At 41.2% G+C, this 22,369-nt stretch overlaps 1 protein-coding gene across 1 annotated transcript in view; it reads right to left on the bottom strand.

Moving 5' to 3' along the window:
* LOC117818480 (copine-9-like) overlaps window positions 1–22,369 on the bottom strand; it is a 193,761-nt gene that overhangs the window by 168,229 nt on the left and 3,163 nt on the right. Inside the window, exon 2 of the mRNA XM_034691429.1 lies at window positions 4,544–4,584. Within this exon, the coding sequence (XP_034547320.1) occupies window positions 4,544–4,584 (41 nt within the window). The remainder of the gene's footprint in view (window positions 1–4,543; window positions 4,585–22,369) is intronic.

The raw sequence follows: 22,369 nt of genomic DNA, 5'->3' as shown, positions 1-22,369 counted from the left end.
AAAGAGAGGGAAGAGACTTCTGTGCTAACTGGAGAGCAGGAGAGATCCCAAGTTACCTGGTGGAGCAGGTGTGTAAACTGTGAGCCCATGAACCCAGAGAGCCCCTGCTGTCAGGAGTGGGACTTGGTAACAACAGTACATCAAGACCTTTTCTAAATCAGAGGACACCAGCGGCTCATATAGGATATATTTTGGTTTTATGCCTGAATTTTGATGACAGGACAGTGGATAGAGTGGGAAGCTGGAGATAGTGCAGGAGGATATGCAGCAAGGACCACAGGTTGGAATCGAACCTGGGCTGCCCACTTCAAGGACTGTCTCCTCTGTACATGGGGCACGCAGTTTAACTACTTCGCTAAGCCGGCATCCACTCATGTTTTTTTTATTGCATACGACCCATGGTCTGTGCAATATGTTGACCATATCCAAATACACTGTGTGAGCTGCTGAGAGAAAACTGAGCTAAAAATAAACTCTACAGCTCTTACTGTGCCAGCTCGATACTGTTAAGCTTTTTTTGCTTAAAATTATCTCAAGCTGAGGTGCAATGTTACCAAAATTCACTATAAATCAGTTTACTAGACAAAGTCAAGTTGACTCATACATCACAGACTCAGACAGCTGATCAGTGCGCTGCAGGCGAAGGAACACTGCTAAATACAGCGGTTTTCTGATGAGTAAAGCACCAAAACATTTTTATGACAAACACTTACACCAACTTTAGAGTCTGGGTCAGAGGTTCTTATAATTAGCTTTATTATTAGGTATAGTTGACCCCGTCTGCAGTGGTTGATAGCCTAGCTTCCCTGCAGGTTAGCAGAAACAAACCCACTTTAAAAAATGAGCTACCCCTTTAATAGCCAAACTTCAGGTTTCAAAACAGTAGCTCTGTTCCAATTCAAGGGACGCATCCGCCAACGGGCGCATTTAAAGATTAATTGTATCACAGCGTTGTGTCAAAGGCTGTCCCATTTTGAAGCCTCCTTCAAATGCAGCCGGCAGATAAGTCCTGCTTTTGCCGAGCTTTGGAGGATGCATCTGGTGTATCCTTCCTGTATCCTGATTCTTTGGCTGTTAATTCAAATGAGATGGCGGACTCTCAAGTGGTGGAGTAATACACTGTTAAATAAAGTGTTTGGTTTAAACTCATTAGAAAACTGTAAAAATATTAAATAAGACAGACAATTTCAAACTTTAAATTATCTTTTAAGTGTTGGTGATGGTGGTTAAACTACGTAGGGCTAGCTATGTTTGCTAGTTAGCCAGCTAGCTAACCATTGAAAAGTTAAAGGGGCAGCGTTACATGACACCACTGTAAGGGTAGGGAAATGTCAGTAAACCAGACTGTCTCTTTTTTGTTTCACTTTGTATATTGTTTGTAATTTTCCGGTTTTAAAAAGAGCTTCAAGTAACACTTCTACACCCTTTGTAGAAAGTGTAAAAGATTTCCAGGTCATAACTTTTCCTGTTCTTTGAGGCTCATGAGCTTTAAAGCCATCAGACTAATACTCCACTGCAGCTCTGACTGCTGTGTTATAGAACACAGAAGACAGAGCAGCTCCTCCTCAGGAGGATTAAAGTCAGAGAGTACCTGCTACAAACATGATTTCTTCTGACTGGACTTTTTGTTGTGTCACACACAAAGCAGCACTAGTTCATGGGGGGTTTGTTGGGTTGTATTGTACCAATAATGTTCAAAGAAACATTTCTTTTCTTTTGGTGACATTTGTTTGTGAGCTCTGACACCGAGATCTGAGCTTCCTTTATCTGAGCTACAAAGAAACGCAGTCACTGAGGAATACACAACAACAGCAGAACAGCACATACACAGCTACTATCAGACAACCTCATAGCATGCATTCACACACTGCTACACTGACAGAACACAAAGGCAGGGACAACCCAACATGTGAACTTTAAAAAGTTAGTTTTTGTTTTTGCATGTCAAAGCAGAATTCATGAATCGATTTTTTCAAAATTCCAGCCCAACAAAGTTTGAGTTTTCTTTCTGTAATGTGACTGGATCAAAAGTTCTGTCATCTTTCATCCTGTGTTTTGTTTCCTTACATGTGGCCATTCTGTCTGCAAGGGATATTATCAGTAAACTTGTCAAATCCATTATGGCCCTATTCCACTACACAGTTCCAGCCCTACTCGACTCGACTCAGCTCTACTCGACTTGACTCTACTCGGTTTGGGTTTCTTCTCCACCAGCCCGAGTACCGACTCACGGTGGGCGAGGTCGTCATAAACACAGCTGCGCGAAACTGCGTTCACGTCATTTTGAACGCAAGACAACAATCACAAACAATGGAGGACATGGAGGCAATCATGTACTTGCTACTCGGTCTGTGGCTTTTTTGTTGCAGGCCGAGTGAGAGAAGGAAGCAAAAGAAGAGCAAAAGAGTACTGATGTCGTTTTTTAAAAATGGCAGGTTTGATTCCTGTATTGGGCGTCGCGCTCATGACTCTTCGGTGACGACATTCTCTGACCAATCAGTGGCCGGCAGTCCGTCGACGTCACCTTTTGGTATCGGCTCAGCTCGCTTGGAACCAGAACAGAGCAGGTACAAAAAACTGGTATCTCACACGAGGTACCGCGCCCGTGGAAACACAACACAAACCGAGTAGAGTCGAGTCAAGTCAAGTAGATTAGGGCTAAGACGGGCCGGTGGAAAAGGGCCATTAGAGAGGTCATGGAAAACCCCTATAAAACTCTTCATTGGGTTTGGTACCCAACTCCAGTTGCTGCTGCTCCTTGTCAGCTTTAGGTCAATGCTTGACTGTGATGCACACACACACACACACACACAGACACACACACACACACACACAAGGAGTGTTTTGTATTTCTTTTTTTCCGCTTTTTTTTTTCACTTATAGGACTACTGATAGTGTTTCTGTCACAACAGAGAGACTACAGATATCTTCACCAGGTTAAGCCTGATTTATACTTCTGCGTTAAATCGACGGCATAGACTACGCCAGAGGTCCGCGTAGCTCCTGTACCTACACACGTAGCTGACGTGCACCTCCTCCAAAATGTAACTACCCAATGAATCGACGCAGACCGCAAGCCCTGTGATTGGTCCGCTCGGCGGTATTGTATTTCCCACATTTACAGCACTTCCGGGATCCCCGCTCATTGGCTGCACATTGGCTGTATATTTCATCTCCTCCTCTCTACTCTTCCCTGTAATCATGTCTGTATGATAAACAGTAACATGTATCAACTGTAGATTAACATGACATGCTCTGAATCTCTGTGGAGAAGTATACAGAAGTATACTTTAGGTTTAATGTTATTTATAACAGTACAGCAGGTCAATGTTTACACTTTAGCATAAATGAAAATGTAAATTGGAGCAGCATGATAACAATCTGTTGCTATAGAAGCACTATCAACTGTTGAATCTGAAGGACTATTTTTTATTAGCTGTATATATAAATAATCTTAAAATGAATAAAATCATCAACACTTAATGTCGGCGTGTTCGTATCTCTAGTTATTTTCTGGGCAATGATAATGCAGAAAGCACATGGTGAAAACATCAAGAAAAAAACAAACTGCCTCCAGAAGTGTTTGTGTAGAGAGATCACATTTAATGCTTTCAGTAAAAAGCCCCTGAAGTCTCTTCTGTTGCAGGGAGAAATTAGCATAGGGAGCATGAAGCCATCACACCTCATAGAGTAATTCTCAGTTACAACATTGTTGTTTAGGAAGTCAGACACTGATGGCACAGCGCCGTGCTGCTCCTCTTTATAAAGGCTTCTTCTGCCAACTAAGAACATTTTGTGCTTAGGGGTACTTAGAAAACATTCAAAGTGCTACCTCATTGAGAGACGTTTAAGAACCGCTGAAATAAAACAGACTGAAACGTTTCTGAAAACACAAAAAGGATGATTACAACCACTCTGAGGACAATACAAAGACAAACAATGGTTATTCTGCACAAATAATCTATATCTCAGCAGAAATGGATCCCACCAATCAACCAGAAACCTTTTGGACAACAGTGTTATTTATTTTCTATCATCCAGTCATTGAAAGTAGTGATTGTCCTTTTCTTTGTCCTCCCCTCTCTCTCTCTGATCTCTGGCTCCGACTGAAGAGTTATCACAGTAACTCGTTTTTCCATCACTCACTGCTTCCCTCACTGTAAGTGTGTGTGTGTGTGTGTGTGTGTGTGTGTGTGTGTTGTGACCAGCAATCATTAAGTGCCACTGATTATTTGCCCTAATTGGAAAAAGACTTGACTCAAAGTCTATCAGTTGACCCCTGGGACACGGCTTTTCATTCACTGCTTCTGTCGTAATGTGCCCGTAAACGCTGAGGGAGACAATCAGCGTTTCTGCTCACTGAGGCCTGCTGTGCTCTGATAAGGTTCATGAAGAAGTGATTTAATAATCGCTCCATGAAATTGAACACATTTGGTGTTTCATGATATAAACTGCACCGGTGAGGTAAAATCATTTAAGTTGAAATTAAAACGTGAAAACGGATTTTGGTGAAGAGAAGGAAGGAGGAAATGGCAGCACTTACCGGGGTCTGACTTCGAGAAGGTGTCCATGTCTAACAAGTTTCTGCAACAAAAGGAAAGACATTGTTAGAGAGAAAGAGCTAGTGTTTATTCTAACAATAAGGCTCAGATCTTTATGAAACAGAACTTTTTAAAGACAGTTCAGTCATCCTGAAAGTATTGTAACACAGGCTTCCATTTGTAATCAGCGGGGACAGAGTCATAACTTTTTTCTCCTGATCGTTAAGGCTGATGCAGATCGTCTGCCATCTTTCACAAAAGTCAAGTTAACTTATTTTAAGAAAGCTACAGAGCTAACTGTTTTTACGGAGGCAGCTCTGACTGACTTTTTTTTTGCAAAATTTGTATTTCCAGATCAATATTTTACCGCTAATTTCTGATCTGATCAGTACATGGAAAAGGAACCCCTCCTGGGTGAGACAAGACCCCCTGCTTTTCATTGTCATCCTGCTCACCTGGTCTACTGTAACAACCCACTCACTATATAATCTCTTACTTATTACCCGACTTTCTTACTGATCTTCCACCTGTATAAGATGCTTGATTCTGATTGGTCAAAACCCCTTGATGACGGTTATTAACTTTCTCTAACATGAGTAACACCGGAGACAAACTGATCACACGTCATGTCAAATCAATCCAAAGAAAACAGTTCAGACACATTTAGCTTCTGCTTGTTGACACCATAGACCATAAGGTGAGGGGAAACCATTAGCTTCCATTAAGCTTCAAAACAATGTAGCTAAACGCTAGTTTCTGTTAGCATGCTAATGCAGCAGGCTAAACAACACGGATATTAACATATTGGATCTTGTCCAGCAATATGATCACTGAGCATAGCAGGTGAGAGGAACTTTAGGTTAGCGATCTCTACAAAGAAACTTAAACCATGAGCGGTGGTGATGATAGCAGCAGGGTTCAAAGTTGTGACATTTGTTTATATTTAAAGGTGTGTGAACCGCAGAGCTCAGAGAAGAAGGAGAGCTGAATGAGGACAGCTTCATTTTAAATCCACCGCAACAGGCAGAGAAGAATCCATTGCCATGGAACGATAACTGACAAGAAATCACTGGGACTATTTTTAAAAACTGTTTACATATATCATTTAAGATCAATAAAATCACCATTGTGTTTTGAGTTAGTAGCTGGGTAATAAGCAAGCAGCTGTTGGGATTCTACTTCCCATACCTGCTAACCATACATTATCCCTTACATATCCACTCCTCTGCTCTTAATGCTGACTTAGCTATTCATAAAGAACGGTTCCTCATTAGGTGAAATCCTTTTGACATTTCAGATGAACTCTCTTTAAGGTTCAAATTTAAAAAAGAACAGGCAGTGAAGCAAAACTTTCCTTTAAGCCAACATCTAAACTAAAAAAGAAGCTCCCATTGAAAGCTGAGCAGTCCTTCCCTTCAGGCGTTTGTTTTTCACCATCCTGCAAGAAAAGCTTCTCCTTTCCTCTGAGTAATACCGACAGCCCTGTGTGTAATTAGTATACCTTGGGCCCAGTTTAAATGTGTTTCTGTTTATTTGTGTCATTTAAATTCATCTAGTCAGCTCGACGACTGCCAACAAAACAGACAAAGTAAACATATATAAACTAAGGTGCAAACTCTCTCTACTTGGTCAATAAAATAAAGCTGAGGCTGATGGATGAAAGGATTTTATGTTTCTTCATTTTGTAGCTGCACCAAGGGAAATTAATCACACACACACATGACAATTCAAAGAGCATCGTAACACACAGACATCAAATCACTGCCAGGATTAAAACCCAATTTCCTCCTAACAACTTGACACATTAGCGAGAATTGACTGTAGAAACAAACAGTGTTCAGTAAAGAGCCGAGGGGTGGCAAGTGACAGATTGAAACGCTGCTCTCTGGAGGGCTCGTACTGTAGCTGTCAGGGCCACGAGGAGCGAGTCAGAGGGACTGCAGGGAGCGGCACAGTGTGCATCCTCATGTGTTCATGCTGGTGTATCCATGTTGTGTATGTTCATGCTCATGCGTGGGTCTCAGCACCGCAGCCCCCTCCCCTGCTAATAGAGTGGCGGTTTGTAGTGCTAAAACACATGAGTGTATGAGCCATATGGCGTCCCCCACGCACAGACTTTCTCCTAATGGGTTTTCTATTTATTGTTGAGCAGTTTTCACCTCTTCAGAGGAAATACACCCAACACAGAGCTGGAATAAAAGTGGTTCTTTAAGGGTCAGCACAGAAATAAGGAAAAGTCTTGTTTATCTAATATTACTTTGACTGTATGACTCTACATGATATAAGCTCACTCAACATATGTCAGAGGTTGTTTGTGGAGGGATGGTACACAAAGACGCTCATATTGTTTCTTTTGAATGATGTCTGTTTTTAGCAGCCTTTTTATGAACAGCAGCTCCCACGAGCCCAAAACCTTCACCTGGAAAAATATCAATACCTTGACAGACTGGCTGTCCGTGTTGTGAGCTGTGAAAAATGGACATGTCAATCTTCATGTCCAGACGTGTCTGTACCAACAGCACACAGTCATACCTTTTCTGAAGGATGATCTCAGAGGAATAGAAAGAAGGGAATGGAAAGATAAACAGCAATAACACAGAGAGCGAGATGGGTTACAACGATATATTGTAGGTGTAAGGAAAGTTTCACAAGAGAAGTTTGAATTTATTTTATTTAAAGCTAGGGTTAGTAGTCACTAGTCACAGAAAACTAGGACGAATTTGAATGCAGAAGAAAACAGATTAAGTTTTCACAAACGCTGCAAAACAAGGCTTCTGGTCTCTTCAATGGTGTTTGTTGTATCCGTGTCTTTCCGAATAGAGGTTAAATATCAACTTTATATTTAATATTTCATTTTTGGCTCATATAAGGAGTTTCTTCAGGGGTTCTGTTTTTCATTGAGTTAAAAATCAACATAGTCTCATGATTTAAACTGTATCTGTTGAACACAGGCAGGTTACATACTGAAACCATTACCTTTTAGAAGTTACGAATCAGAGTGAAAATAATCATAATAACAAGTATATCAACATTTTCCATTACACTGGTGTTTTGTTTTGATGTTAGCCCACTATTCCTAGCTTGTTAGCTCATTCAGCGTGGGTGTTAGTTTAGTTTCTGATACGGTTTTTGTTACCCTGCAGAACAGATGGTGGACATAAGTGGAAAGAAGACAGGTTGATCTAGTTTATTCGGTTATTTCTGTTCACACTTGTTCACGCACATCTCAAAATTCACTGTATTTAAGCTTCCAGTTTCTACTCAGCTCTGATTGGTTAAAACCCCATGTCAATTCTCCAAAGCAAAAACAATGGCAGTGACAACATGATCAAATCGCATGTCATATCAAATCATTCCTAGGAAAGTAGTGCAGCACATTTCAACTCTGCCTGTTGACACTGGCAAAACGCAACATCCTGTCTAGCAATCAAGGCGATAGCAGCAGAGCTGGGGAGAGCAGCTCGAAGTTGATGATTGCTACAAAGTAACTTAAACTAGTAACAGTGCTCAAAGTTGTGTAATTCACCACACTTATGCTTAAAGGTGTGTCACTGCAGAGCTCAGAGAAGAAGGGGAGCTGAATGAGGACAGAAATGTCAACATAAGAGGTCCTTCTAACCTTGTCTAAAGTTAGCTTCAATTGAAATGTTCAAATTCATGAGAGTTAAAACAAGTAAGCAGACTAATATCTTAACTACAATTTGACCATGAATTATTTGGTTGAGTTTAATGTTAATTCATCTCACAAGGAGACTGATGAGAGTCTCTTACCATGGAAGCGTTAGCAATTGGGATGACCACAATTAATCGATTATCGATTAATTGATTGTTAAGAAATTACTCGGAAACACACATTTTTGTTATCAATTTTCTGTCACGTGGAACAAACATCACGTGGTCTCATATTACACTCATCTATCAGGGAGGTGTTTGAAGTTTAAAGCATGTTTCGATGTGAATCAGCTGTTAAAGGTGTTGCGCACAGCTGAGATGCTCAGCTGGCGGCTGCGGCTGTGCGTCAGTTCTCCACGTACGCTTTTTAAAAGAGGATCAATACAAAACTGCTGCCAACAACAACACGGACACAAAGGTTGACAGCTTTAAACAGGATATTTCCCACCTTTGGATACGAAGGCAACAGACAGGTGGGAAATTCTGCTACGCTACGTTTACAGACCAGCAACATCAGAGCCGTCTGGGCTTTTCTCCAGCGGGACTGATTATGACCCGGTTGCGCTCTTGGCCGACACCTGACCGAATACACATGTTTATTTTTATCAATAAGAACGAGTAGACAGAAAACTGGACACTGTGAGTCTGAAGTACTTTTCTGTTAGTATTATGAGCCTTCACTTTATAAGATTATGTCCGTGTAGAATATTTCTATGAGCCTGATCTTTGATATTCTGCGTGTCAAACATATTCAATCCCGTCAGTTAGATGCATTTTGTTGCTGTAGAAAATATAATTTAGGGGGAAAACAACGTATTTGGCCTTGTTTTTGACGTAAGAATAATAATGTTTTTTTTATCAATTAATTGATAATTGATCGTTAACATTTCCAAAAATCGATCACGGAAAATACTTAAAATGTACATCCCTAGTTAGCAACTATGGAATCGAGAGGACTATTTGTGTACGCTGGATGAATAAATCATTATTTAATCAACAAAACCGTCTTAAAGTCAATGTGTTGTGTCAAATTGTTTATATCTTTGGTTACTAGCTGGATAACCTGCATGTAGTTCTGAAGCCCTGTTGTTACCAAGATATTCAACTGGCTAGTAAATAAACCCAAGGCATAGATTTTGTGACTGTGTTATCTTAAAGATAGTGAGTGTCAGTGCTGCTGTAGCCGACAGAATGTTAAGTGTTCACAGTGACAATGAAACTTAGACGACCAACACTAACCTGGAGTGAACAGGTTGTTGCAGAGACGTCAAAGATAAGTTATCTGCTGAGCTTGGTACCAGCAGGTTTGAGTTATTTTTATATTTTAGTTAATTTACAATTTCATGATCCAACAAGGTCAGGTTATAAAAAATGACCTAGTGTGATGAGAAGTCAGACTAAACTGTAGTTATTTACAAGAAGATGTGTGATTAATAATCTAAATTTCCTCACCTGTTTCAGTGTGTTGTCAGATAATAACAGGTTAAATCCATGTGTAAAAATAAACACAGTCTGCAGCCGTTTATTGGTGGCATGTATCTGTTTTAAAATGAGTGAGCATGCGTTCTTGTGTGCCTCAGACTGGTTGATGTGGTGTATCTGCAGGGAACTGGAGACATTTCCTCAGGGACTTCCCGCCAAGCCTGTCTTCTTTTTAATGCTTAATCTTGTCATCCCTTTTGCAAGCTCCTATGTCACTTTAATTTACGACTGGAGACTCGTCTTACATATGTGTGTGTGTGTGTGTGTGTGTGTGTGTGTGTGTGTGTGTGTTTGTTCACAATTTTATTAAATAATTTCTCACATTACAGCAACTGGTAGAAGCTTTGAGGTCACAGCCTTGAGAAAATTGAATTGGAAATAACACTTGTACAAAATAAGGATCATATTTCTGTTGTTTTTGATGAATTCCTTATTGTCTTCCTCCCAAGTTGCCTGCATTTCTCTTCTGGTGTGTTGGCGTGTGTGTTGAGGGATTTATTAGGGTTGCTTGTTAACAGGAGCTCAACTCCAATATGGGGACAGCTCCCATGCCTATGAAAAACAAGGGGCAATGAACCACTAGACAGAACAAGCTGCTTTTCTGCAGAAACAACACAATAATTAGATATACATACATCTGGGACTGCTGTCTGTCCTCTGAAAAAATTACCACGTATGAAAGGATTTGTTTGGTGCTGCAGTTTTTTAGCAGAAAAACGGTCTGCTTCATTTTGAAGCGTAACGTCTGTGAGACACTTATCTCATTTAGGGGGAAATTATTTAGTTTGTTACCTGGCCTTATACTTCAAACCTTCAGGACATGATGTGGGGGAGTTGGTATCCAAATGGAGCCCTTCCCTGCTGGGATTGACATTCTCCCACTGACAAGTCCTGGCTCCCTGTGCTCACTGGCCTACCTGGCATTTCACTCTGAAAGCACTGCCGATGACAGTTTTTAGCATCAGACCACCTACCACAGTGCACAGACATCACAGCCTCAATGCACAGCTCAAATACCACAAGGAAGAGCGTTGAAATAGAGGATAAAAAAACTAAAAACCTTATAGGATGTTAAACTCAGTTCAGCGACCTCGTCACAAATCATTTATAGTATTTAAACCCAGAATCTGTCTTTAATGCATGAGACAGGAGTTCTTTTTTTCACCTGTAACATTTGCTGTTTGCACTGAGTATTTGAAAATGTCACCATCGTGATCTGAGATCCCGTTTCATAATCTCAACAGTGAGTCAAAAGAAAATATCAAGAAACTTTTGGTCTCTTTAGCAGCCCTGAATCCTGATTTTAGGTGTTCTTTTAATACCTTCATATCTTTACCCCCCTTTTTAGGGAACTGTGGGGACGAGGAGACCTCAGCTGCTTGTATGTTATATAACTGACCCTTAGAGATGTACACCAACTCATGCTGTCACTCCGATTGAACAAAAATGTTGGGTTACCTATTTGCTAAATCTGCATGTTTTTGCACCATGGAAAAGCTCAACACAACACCCAGCAGGCATGTGTAGAACATAGACTGCATGAAACAATGACATATTCTCAGTAAGGTCAGGCATTGCTTTCTGAAGAGGTGTTATGAAAGCCAAAAATGGCAGTCCCCATATTAATAATGCTAACCTCAGGCTATTGCAGAAACTATCAAAGACGTGGAGTCGAGGTCAGAGACTCAGCTTCAACGTGACCACCCGTCAATAAAATCAGCAACGGCTTTTTATGCATAACTCTAAGCCTTAACATAATCAAAACAGGTGAGTTATAGACAAATACACCCCCATAGAATTATGAAGAATGAAGAAATAGGGTAAAGGGATCAAAACCATTTTGTACTGTGGCGTAAATATCTACATTACCCTCATATATTTCATGTCATACCCATTGTCCTTGGTATAATCGTTGTAACTCATAGAATCATTGTATGTGTATTCCTGATATGAAGTACGCCTGGTCATTTAGACTTATTCTGCTCGCTCCAAGGAAAGCTGCTAACCTTGAAAGACCAGCCTGAGCATCTGATTTAGGGGAGTGGACCATAGACTGTATATTAAATGGATGCAGTTTCTGGGACATCACCCATCTGTTTCTGAAGCGCTGTTTTAAATCCAATCGTCAGCGGGAGCCATATTGGAAATGCTGAACTCAACCTAACTGCTATCGAGCTAGTGTGAGGTAAAAAGGCTAACAGCTACAGGGTGCCTGACTGTCATTCAAGTCAGTTGGGCTGTAAACATGTTTATTTCTGCTGTAAAGACCATTTTTGAATGGGTGTGTATGTGGTTTCCTGTACCTCCAGAGTCAGCCTCAAGTGGACACTCAAAGAACTGCAGTTTATAATACTTCCGCATTGGCTACAATTCTCACAGCCGGAGGTTGCCCCTTGGAGTGGACCAAACAGTGAATCTTATCTTGCAGCAGTTATCCTGCAGAAGGAGTTTCTCTTTGTCTATAATATGCATTGTGGACCAAAACTCCAGGTCAGTCCTGGTTGTGTTCTGTGTGTGATACACAGCTGATACTGCTTTGCAGAGGTTTATGTAAAAATATTTTAGAACAACTTTCTGTGTTTTTGTTAAACTTTTACTCGTTCAACTTCACATGACCCCCCTAAGGTTCCACATATCACACACTTTTTTGCACTGTTTCAAATGCAGATTGTGCACCCTCAAATAAATCCTTGACATTATCTTCAACACAACAAGAAAACACACTCTACTTCTCCTGTAGTTGAAAAATAGCACACAGGTTCTGGTGGATCTTGAGAGGCTGCAGTTTTAATTCATGACAAACCTTCACTGAACATTTACTGCTAAACTGACAGCTTCACTGCTAACCTCTTCCTCTGCTCCGCTCACTTTCACTGTCACTCTCTGTAGTCACTTACTAAACCACTCACACACTTAGTGCAATCATTAGTCTGAATATTTCCTCTTGTCAATTTTGGTTTCAATTCTGCTTGCTTGGAAACTTGCCTGAGGTGATTCTAAAACCAGGAACTGTCCACAACTCGGAAACAGTATATAACCCAAAAAAAGAATTTGAGTCAACCCAAGAAGAGGAAACACGGCACACGTGTCACGTGAAAGTTGTCACTCATAGTAACAAGCCTAAAAATAATTATCACCTGGCTCTGCAGGTCCCCCCAGCTATATGCAGCATTTTCCTCCCTGTTGCTCTGAGCAACCTTGTTTCCAGAAGCAGCAGGGAGCTTTTTCAGTGGAAGGGCTCTGATAAACCCACCATAAATTCCCTGCCCAGCAACACACAACACACAGAGACAGCAACCAAGATTGCTAACGCACCGTAGAATTCAGCAGAGACAGATCGGTCTCTCTGGAGATGTTGGAGACCCAAAATTTGAGACTATTTATCAAGTGGCCAAAAACAAAAAAACACCTCCTAAAAAAGGCTGATGATATATAAACATATATTTTCTATAATGTTTGCAGTAAAGGATCAATATCTCCTCTCCTCTCCTCTCCTCTCCTCTCCTCTCCTCTCCTCTCCTCTCCTCTCCTCTCCTCTCCTCCAGTCCCATTTTACAGACAGGACTCAGTCTGATCTCATCTTAATCCACCATGAGACGAGCACTTTGCAGCATTTAGCAAGTTACAGTGGCAAGGACAAATTTCCTTTAACAGGCAGAAACCTCCAGCAGGACCAGACTCATGTTAGAGAGTAAGAGAAAGAGAAAGGACATCAGACACTGAATGTATTGTTTACTGTAGATGGGTCCTGACTGAACTCACTCTAAATCTCTCTGCTACTCTTAAACTTCCTGTCTTCTAACTATGTCACATTTCCAACTGAGCCCCTCAAGCTCAGGGCCAGCTAACTTCAATCTCACAGCAGTCTGAAGCTCCTCTGCTGGCTGGAGTATAAACAAAAGCATGTTTCCTGCAGTCAGAGCCCAACACTAGATGGAGTCAGCTAACAGTGCTGCTGGCTTTGCAGCTGGATGAGATTTGTTGCTAACTTCAGCTACATCAACTTTAGCAGAGTTCATCAGACACTATTTCTTTATTCAAGTCCTATGTGTGTTATAAAGTTGTGTTTTTGCAGAGTTGTGAGTGCGGCCCTGCCCACAGAAGCACTCCGCTTTGGTGATGCTCATCTCTACATGGTCTGATAATCAAAAAGTTCATGGTCTGGTCTCCCTCTCTCATGTCAAAATTAAACTGATCCACTCAGCGCCCCTTCAGTTCTGGACCACTTCTACTGGGATGTCTGGATATTCAGGATTCCTCTTGTGCATGTTTTCTGGTTTCCCAGCATCATTAATGAATTTGCAGGATGTTTGCTACTAATGAAGTTGTCTCTCAGCTCTATGCAGCACGTTGTTTCTTTTGCAGGGTGTTTCTGTTGTGACACTTGTTACAGACCTTTACATGTGTTTTTTAAATTTGCAGGATGTTTCTGAAAATGTAGCACGTGTTACTCATTGAATTGTCTGGGCCATTGCGGTCTAATTGTCCTGGTCAGCCACAGAACCTGATCAAAAAGCCTCTCAACTAGACTAATGTTTACTCACATTAAAGGCATAAACCAACACATGTACATCAACAACCTTTAATAAATATAATCATGTCAAACCTCCTTAAAAATCAAAGTTTGCATAAAAGAGAGAGAGAGGTATTCTATTGTGTTACGGCTCAAAGAAGCGATCAGCCTGAGCTGGATGAATAGTGAGGCAGACCAGGATAGCAGCGCCACTTTCTCCCCTTCATTAGGTTAGAATCATGCATCTAAAGAAAAAAAGTGATATATATACATATTTGAGAGTGCTGGTTTGAAATGACCCCACAGTTTAAGACAACAAGTGACCAGCAGAAGAGGGTGGCACGAGTCTTGTGAATTGATCACGGGGAGTGGGTCTGTCTGTACCTCACAACTACAAACGCTCCTGCAGGCTGAGCTTCAATAACGAAACCAGCAGCAAGCAGGACGGTGCAGCTGGTACTAGAAAGAGCTTCACCGTTGCACAGAAATCACACGTTGTGGGCTTTGTTAAAGGGAATAGAAGTCTTCTAGCAGGACGAGTTAAAACATTTTCCTATGAGACCACCAAAAACAAACTGCATAAGTATGACTTATATTCAAGAGGAAGGTTATTGCCATACCTGTCTGAGTCTGGGAGTGGGTTCATAATTATATTGGGATTAATAGATGCTTTGCTTGTTTAAGAGAAGAGGTCATTCATTTCCCAGCGTCTCGTTTAAACAATGGTGTGGCAGCAGTAATCATTGCAGACTGCAGGGTGGCTGCCACGCTCAGCTTGTCTAATAGGATCTGGAGGAGCAGCGTTTGGGTGGCAGTCAGGCAGGCTGCCACTTATATAAGACAGAAGAAAAACTGTGTTTCCTTCCATGGTATCTGACTGCCTGTCCGACCCAAATACACACTGACATATCATCTGACAGAGCTGTTTACACACACAGCTCTTACACTGCAGCCAAGCCTGACTCATTCATGGAGCCTGGTCTGTAAGGCCGAGCAGCAATATTGTCATTGACAACTGATCAAGGCAGATTTGTGTATTTACACAGCAGAATAATTTTCATTTGTCACGGATTTGTTCTTTTTATGGCAGAACAGTCAGACAGCTTTGGACCCGGTGCAAGCCTGTTAAGTGAGAAGAAGAAAACTGTAACATTTCATAACAGAGCTCTGATGGAAGCCAAGCACTGACTGGCAAGAGAGCCGTCCTTAACGCCGTCTTTAAAGTCCGTGTTAGGTGGAGGAAAATGTTTGTTCTGAGGTTGTCACACCACAGGAAAATGTGTTATTATAACCACACAGCCAAATTTGAATGATTCAAAAGTTTGAGAATGTATGATGGAGAAAAAAAGAAGCTGTGCCAAAAGAAGGAAAAAAGTCTGCTTACAATAACATAACTTTTTACTCCTTTCAAAGATGACACCAACGGCAGTAAGAAGCACTCTGAGGTTGAGGTTGTTGCGCTGTGAGCTCTAAAAACAGCCCCGTTTACTGTTGTGTTTTGTGATGGTGAAGTAGTGTGATGTTTTGTTGTGTCTCAGTTTCAAACCATTAATATGAGTGGCTGAATGTTTCAGAAATGTGGGTCTTGATTTGTCGTTATGGAGTAGCTGAAGATAGACCAACTGAAAACCACTGCTCTACCACTTGAGGTTGGCCCTCTTCCTATTCCTCTTAAACATATCACTCTACAGCAGAGATCAAAACACAGCCTGGTACAAAACGTTCTTTCATAAAAACTGTATACATTTAATTGTTATAAAAGTCAAGTGTTCTCAGGCTTGTGATCGAACATAAATGTACAAACCTGTGCTGTAGCAAAATTTCAGCGATGCATAATTTCTGTAGCTGTAGGCTGCATACAGGTATCCTATGTAGAGTTGATAGTTTTTTATACTGGAATTACTAGTTTTGTTTTGTGCACTTACGTCACTTACTCACTAAGAAAGATAAAAAACAAACAGTTTCTATGACACACACTCAAAAAAGCAACATGGGTGTCTGTTTTATCAACATAAGTATAACATGTAGCTTCTATTATATTAATTCATGTTTAGTGGTAAAACATTTTTAAATCATGAAGTTTTAACATGATGTGCAAAATCCTTAAAACTACAAGATTTCTTTATGTCAACACAACCTAATGGGTTTATGTAGGAACCCCATCTGCAATACCTCTCCAGAGCAGTAACGTGCGACAGGCCCTATTCATCAGCCAAGGTAGCATGCTTCTGGGAAAGAAGAGCCGTTACGGGGAGTTAGGAGAGATCGCCTGTGACTCACTGCAATTTGGGCGCTGGTGGCCTAGCGGTCTAAGCGCACCAGGTATCGAGGCTTTAGTCCTTGTCGCAGAGGTCGCCGGCTCAACTCCAGGCCAGTCGACCATTTGCTGCATGTCTGCCCCCACTCCCTACTCCCCACGTTTCCATAGCTGTCTTGTCAATGAAGGCGAAAAAAGCCCCAAAATAGGACTTACAAAAAAATTAAAATAATAATAATAAACTATCCATAACCATATTATACAAGTTATTGTGACCAAAGACAATGAAGTCAGATCCTACCTTAGTAAATACGTTGAAACAACCTTTACAAATTAAGTTTGACCCAAACATTGCAAATAAGTAAAGCTAATGTCAATACTTTATGTTCGTTCAACATATTTACACTTAGTTGGTTCAACAAAATTGTGTCTCGCTAAATGAAAGCATTTTAATTAGGTGGAAATTATTTCCATAATTTTAATACGTTCACCCAACAAATAATTTATTTGAGTGTATGGACAGCTAAGTTGACAATCAGCCCTGTTGGTGATTTTAGTCCCTTTCTTTATTGCAAATACAGGACATATGAACTGTCCAGCTGTGTATCCTAACACACTGTGTTTCTGTTTTTCTGTGAATGAGGTTCTGGTGTGTTATTGATACAATAGCACTAATTAGCAGGTAATGCTATGTGTGCTCGCTGTATCTTGCTTCTTAGCTCGCTCTGTTTCTCACACATTGATTATAATGAGAAGACTCAGATTCTTTTAAGTTACAGCTCACTCTCTCACGGCTACACTCCACAACCTGCTTTACCTTCTCAATCGAATAAATTAACCATTGTGGTCATCCACCACCGCTAATGGAGTCTCATCATCAGGGAAACACCACCTTTAAATATTGAATTAGGCAGCTGATGAATGAGCCTTGGGAAAAACTGGTATCATAGCTTTTGCTAGCCTGGTGCTTTTCTCCAGCTTCACCTTCTCATTCAGGGATGGTCACTCTGACTCCAAACATCTAGCATAGATACAGTTGGTGTGGCATCATAGTTTGGGCCTAGATTTTAAACTTTGATGCTAATGCCGACAAGCTGTTATGTCCTATACTGAGTCATTAAGGAGACATACTGTCCATATGTTGTAAAAGACTGGACGAATGATCCCACTCACAGAACCCACAGACAAGTAATCAGCTGATAAGAGATCATTTCACATTTTCTAGAGGTATGATACATTAAACTTAACATACTCTCATTAATACTAAATAGAACAACATGTTTGAGTGAATTGCCTCCACCTAACAATTCTTATTATTATCGATGATGTGCTGTATCATGCAGGAATTTACACACAAAGCAGCCCCGAACAGCGTGGTATGTAGTTCACTTGCCTTCAAACTATTAATCCAACATATTTGGTGCCTGTGAAAAAAATCCTACATTGTATTGATAAGGTTAATATAACGTTAAGTTAGGGATAATGTATGGTTAGCAGGTAGTTATGGGAAATAGAACCCCTTCAGGGTGGACAAGAACCCAACGCGAAGCTCCACCCTGAAGGGGGCCCAGTTTTTAAAAAAAATAGTCCCAGTGATTCCTCGTCAGTGATCGTTCCATGGTGATGGATTCTTATCTGCCTGTTGCGGTGGATTTAACATGAAACTGTCCTCATTCAACTCTCGTTCGTCTCTGAGCTCTGCGGTTCACACACCTTTAAAAATAAACTAATGTCACAACTTTGAACCCTGCTGCTATCATCACCACCTCTCATGGTTTAAGTTTCTTTGTAGAGATCACCAACCTAAAGTTTCTCTCACCTGCTCTGCTCCTTGATCATATTGATGGACAGGATCCAATATGAAAATATCCATGTTGTTTAGTCTGCCGCATTAGCATGCTAACTAAATCTAGCGTTTTAGCAACATTGTTTTGATGCTAACAGAAGCTAACGGTTTTACCTCACCTTGCGGTCTATGGTGTCAACAAGCAGAAGCTAAATGTGTCTGAACTCTTTTCTGTGGATTGATTTGACATGACGTGTGATCAGTGTGTCTCTGGTGTTGCTCATGTTAGTGAAAGTTAATAACCATTGTCAAGGGGTTTTGACCAATCAGAATCAAGCATCTTACACAACCGGAAGGTCAGTAAGAAAGCCCGTTAATAAAGTTATCTAAGTGCTGACTACAGGCTTACATATGTTACGATTTTGGATACCCCACAGCCGACCAAACTCAACATCGCGCCGGATGTCTTGCAGCCTCAGTGTTCTCCTACTTGGCTCTGGGCTTTGGTTGGTAAATAAACTTTATATTCAGATTTTTTGGTTTATGTATTGTGCAAAATGGCCCACAGCTGCTCTTCTGCATTGTGGCTGGTGGTTTGTTTTCCCCCTCAGCACCACCCAGATGTGACGTTTTCTGGGATGCTGATTGTATCTATCGGTGAAGGCTGTAGTGCTAAACTCAAGGCTTCAAAGCGCGGGTCCACCAAAGAAAAAACAGGGTTGACGTCACTCAATGAGCCCTTCTTGGATAAAGACTTGACTACTCATGTTGAGCCAGCACTAAAAGCTTTTAAAGGTCTGAACAGATGTTGAATATCTGATGACAAATAATGACAGATGAAACATTTTTGTTCTAATAGCGTGTGGAGTGCAACAAGATGGCCAACAGAGTGATCCACACTCTATAAGAACAAAAGTCAAAAGGAGAATCCAGCCCCTAATCCGGCTTGATTATCTTGTACTTTGTATCCCACTTCACTTCCTCAATAGGCCAGCAGACACTCCAAACATTCCCCCTTGTCCACAGAGTTTCTTTGGGGTTTTGAATAAATACAAAAGAAAGAGAAAAATGAAAAATCTTGCTCTTCAAGAATCTAAATGGTGATGTTTGTGAGCATCTGTGAAGTTTTTCCCCTCCATGTCTCTCACACGAGAAAAGATCTCTTCCTTCCTTGTCCTTCTGTGACGTCAAACACGTGTCATGTACAAACACATGAAGCAGATGTGAGTGGTCAGCAGCAGCTGCCTGCCTTTCATGACATAAATATACTCATTCTGAGCAGGGACATGAATCACCCCGACTCTCTGCAGAATCTCATTTCCCTTTTCCACTCGCGTTTTATCCATTTGAACAGTGTCCAGCATCTTAACCTGAATGGAGGAAGCAATCTACCTCATTACCACCTGCAGTGGCTTTGAGCTACGACACTGTTTGAGGATGAAACCATTAATGAAAAAAAGAGATGGGAGAGAATAGATCAACTCTGACACAGAGGGCGAAGTGATTTCCTATTTCCTTCGGGCAAATCCTCCCCTATTACAAAGCAATCTGACTTAACTGAAGATCAAAAAAGTGAGTAGAAGCAGCCCAGTCAGAGAGTCTTTTAGAAATAAAGTCACATATTTCACCTCCAGATAACCTGCCCTCTCCTGCCAACGGTCACGCAATAATGAGACAGTGTGGCTGCATGAAAACGCTTTACAACATCCAAGAGTCAAGTGTCTGTCAAAACACATCTGTGTCTCCGACAGAGGATGATAAAAGAATCAGAGGGAGGAGGATGTTGTAGCAGCTCAGATCAGAGTTCAGGGTTCGGCTCGTTTTCAAGAGGCGGCAGAAAAAATAACAAGATCGACGCGACGCAATAGAATCAGACCTCGAATCCACCTGAGAGATTGTTTCTCTCAGCACAGAAGTTTGTTTCATGTGACAGGCTCAACTGGTGATGCATGTCACCTTGAAAAACAATTGTTTTATGACATGCACAGAGGAAAACATTTTTATATCAGACTGACTGGCTGTCTCAGGCTGCTGAAGGGATTCACATAATCATGCATAAAGTCAAGCACAAAGGTCAGGTTATACTCTGTACGTGGCTAGCAAACATTCTTAAGTGAGGAAATTTGGAAAGACAGTCGTTGTGTCTAATGATATTGATGTTGTTGATGTTAATGTAAAGCTGAAAGTGTCCTGAAGTAACACTCGTGCATCAACTTTGTTACGTTATGCTTCAAACTGTTTCATGTGCGTCTGTAAGAACAAAACTTTACTTGTACTTCATCTTAAGATATATGACTTACAGAAAACTTATTATACTGCACTCTAATTTCCTGACTCACCCTGTACTGAGGTTTTTGTCAGCGTGGTTGTTATCATATATTCTATTTGGGGTGCTTTAACTACATTCACTACATGCGTCACTGCACAGCGAGAGCTCTTTCTCTCCTGTTCTGCTCCATGTTGGACCCGTACAGTAAGTACCCATTATGTTGGCTTCTCACTGAGAAAGTCTAGTGTTGTGTTGGTTTCATTATCTCATGGTAATATCAGGTGTTGTGCCATTCCTGTGCCTCATACTGATACCTGTGGACTGGTTCTTGTGTAGTCATCCAGGATAAGAGCAGGTGCGTGATTCTTTGGTTTGGTTTGAGCGGAAACATCTCAGCATCTTGCTTCGATATAAGAAGTTTAACTTTTTTCCATTTAAACTATGACAAGTCCCTGCTCAGAACTGAGCAGAGTCTTCTCATTTCACCCTAAATATGCAGGCAGTCAGGCATGAACCAGCCTGGTTGTTAATGATGCTCTAATTTGCTGCACTCAAATCACAAATAAGTTTTCATTAAAGCTAGGGTTGGTTGTCACAGACAACTAGCATGAATTTAAATTGTAGCATTTCCTGAGGACTCCGTCTAACCCCTCCCCCCCTCCCCTCAGAGCTCCTCCAAAAACGACGCCCCCACTCACATGCACGAGCGCCGCTGATTCAGGACCATATGATCGTGACTGATTCAAAACCGGTCCTCAGCACATCGTTTGTGTCTTGCACTACGTCAACTCATGTCTCACTCAGGGGTAAGAAAACACCAAAACATTATCATAGTGAAAGTTAAAAACACAAACAAACATGAAATGTACACGCAGGAGGCGGGTGGAACGGCAGGACGGGATTTGATTGGTTTCATAATTTGGCTCCTGATGGCAGGGATTGGTTGGTGTTTTCCCAGGTTTACTCCGCCTGTAGACAGCGGCTTTTTTTCGCTTGGCTATTGTTTTGCTCCACATGAAAATCCACAGGGTGCTCAGCTGTCCTCAGAGTTTTCACTGCACAACAGGACATCCGATTGTTAATATCCCACATGTATAATACATAGACTGTATTAAATATGGACGTAGTACCCGTGATGTCACCCATCTGTTTCTGAAGCTCTGTTTTGAAGCCAGTCATCGGCGGGAGCCATATTGCTGCTGTTGAGCGATTGTGACATAAAGAGGCGGGCTTTGAGCCTCCTCGCCAACAGCTACAGTGTTCCCGCCTGTCAATCAAGTCAGCTGTGCCTCTCATAATGGAAAACTTGTAATCTCAATATCTTCGAAATTACCGTGTTAGAACAAAATCCATCCCGTAAAGTGTGTGCTGATCAAGAAATGAGCTATCCAGACTGCACTTGTCTTTTGTACCAGGCTGTAAACATGTTTATTTCTGCTATAAAGATCGTCTTTTTTGAATTGGTGTGTATGTGGTTTCCGGTACTTCCGGAGCCAGCCTCAAGCATACCCTCGATGAACTGCAGTTTTTAGCACTTCTACATTGGACTCATATTTTGAGACCAGAGGTTGCCGCTTGGTATAATATTTACAATTTCAAAGCCATGTGGCCACTGTGTTATTCTGAGTAGGTGGAAAATTAATTTAACATGCCGCACACCATGGAAAAAACTTACTAACTCATCTTTAAAACAATCAAAAAAAAAGTTGGTACTTTGTTTATGTTTATTGGAAGAAGGGAATATGTCCAATTATCTTGTAGTGTGTACCTTGCTTAAGTTAGAGCATTACCTCTTTGTCAGCTGTCTGTGCTGTAAACTTTAGTGAAGGGAACCGTGAGACCAAACCAA

Source organism: Notolabrus celidotus, chromosome 1 (assembly GCF_009762535.1).
Source record: "Notolabrus celidotus isolate fNotCel1 chromosome 1, fNotCel1.pri, whole genome shotgun sequence".
NCBI classification, from domain to species: Eukaryota; Metazoa; Chordata; class Actinopteri; order Labriformes; family Labridae; genus Notolabrus; species Notolabrus celidotus.
The sequence above is the reverse complement of the archived record's forward strand: the minus strand, read 5'-3'. Positions and strand labels throughout refer to the sequence as shown.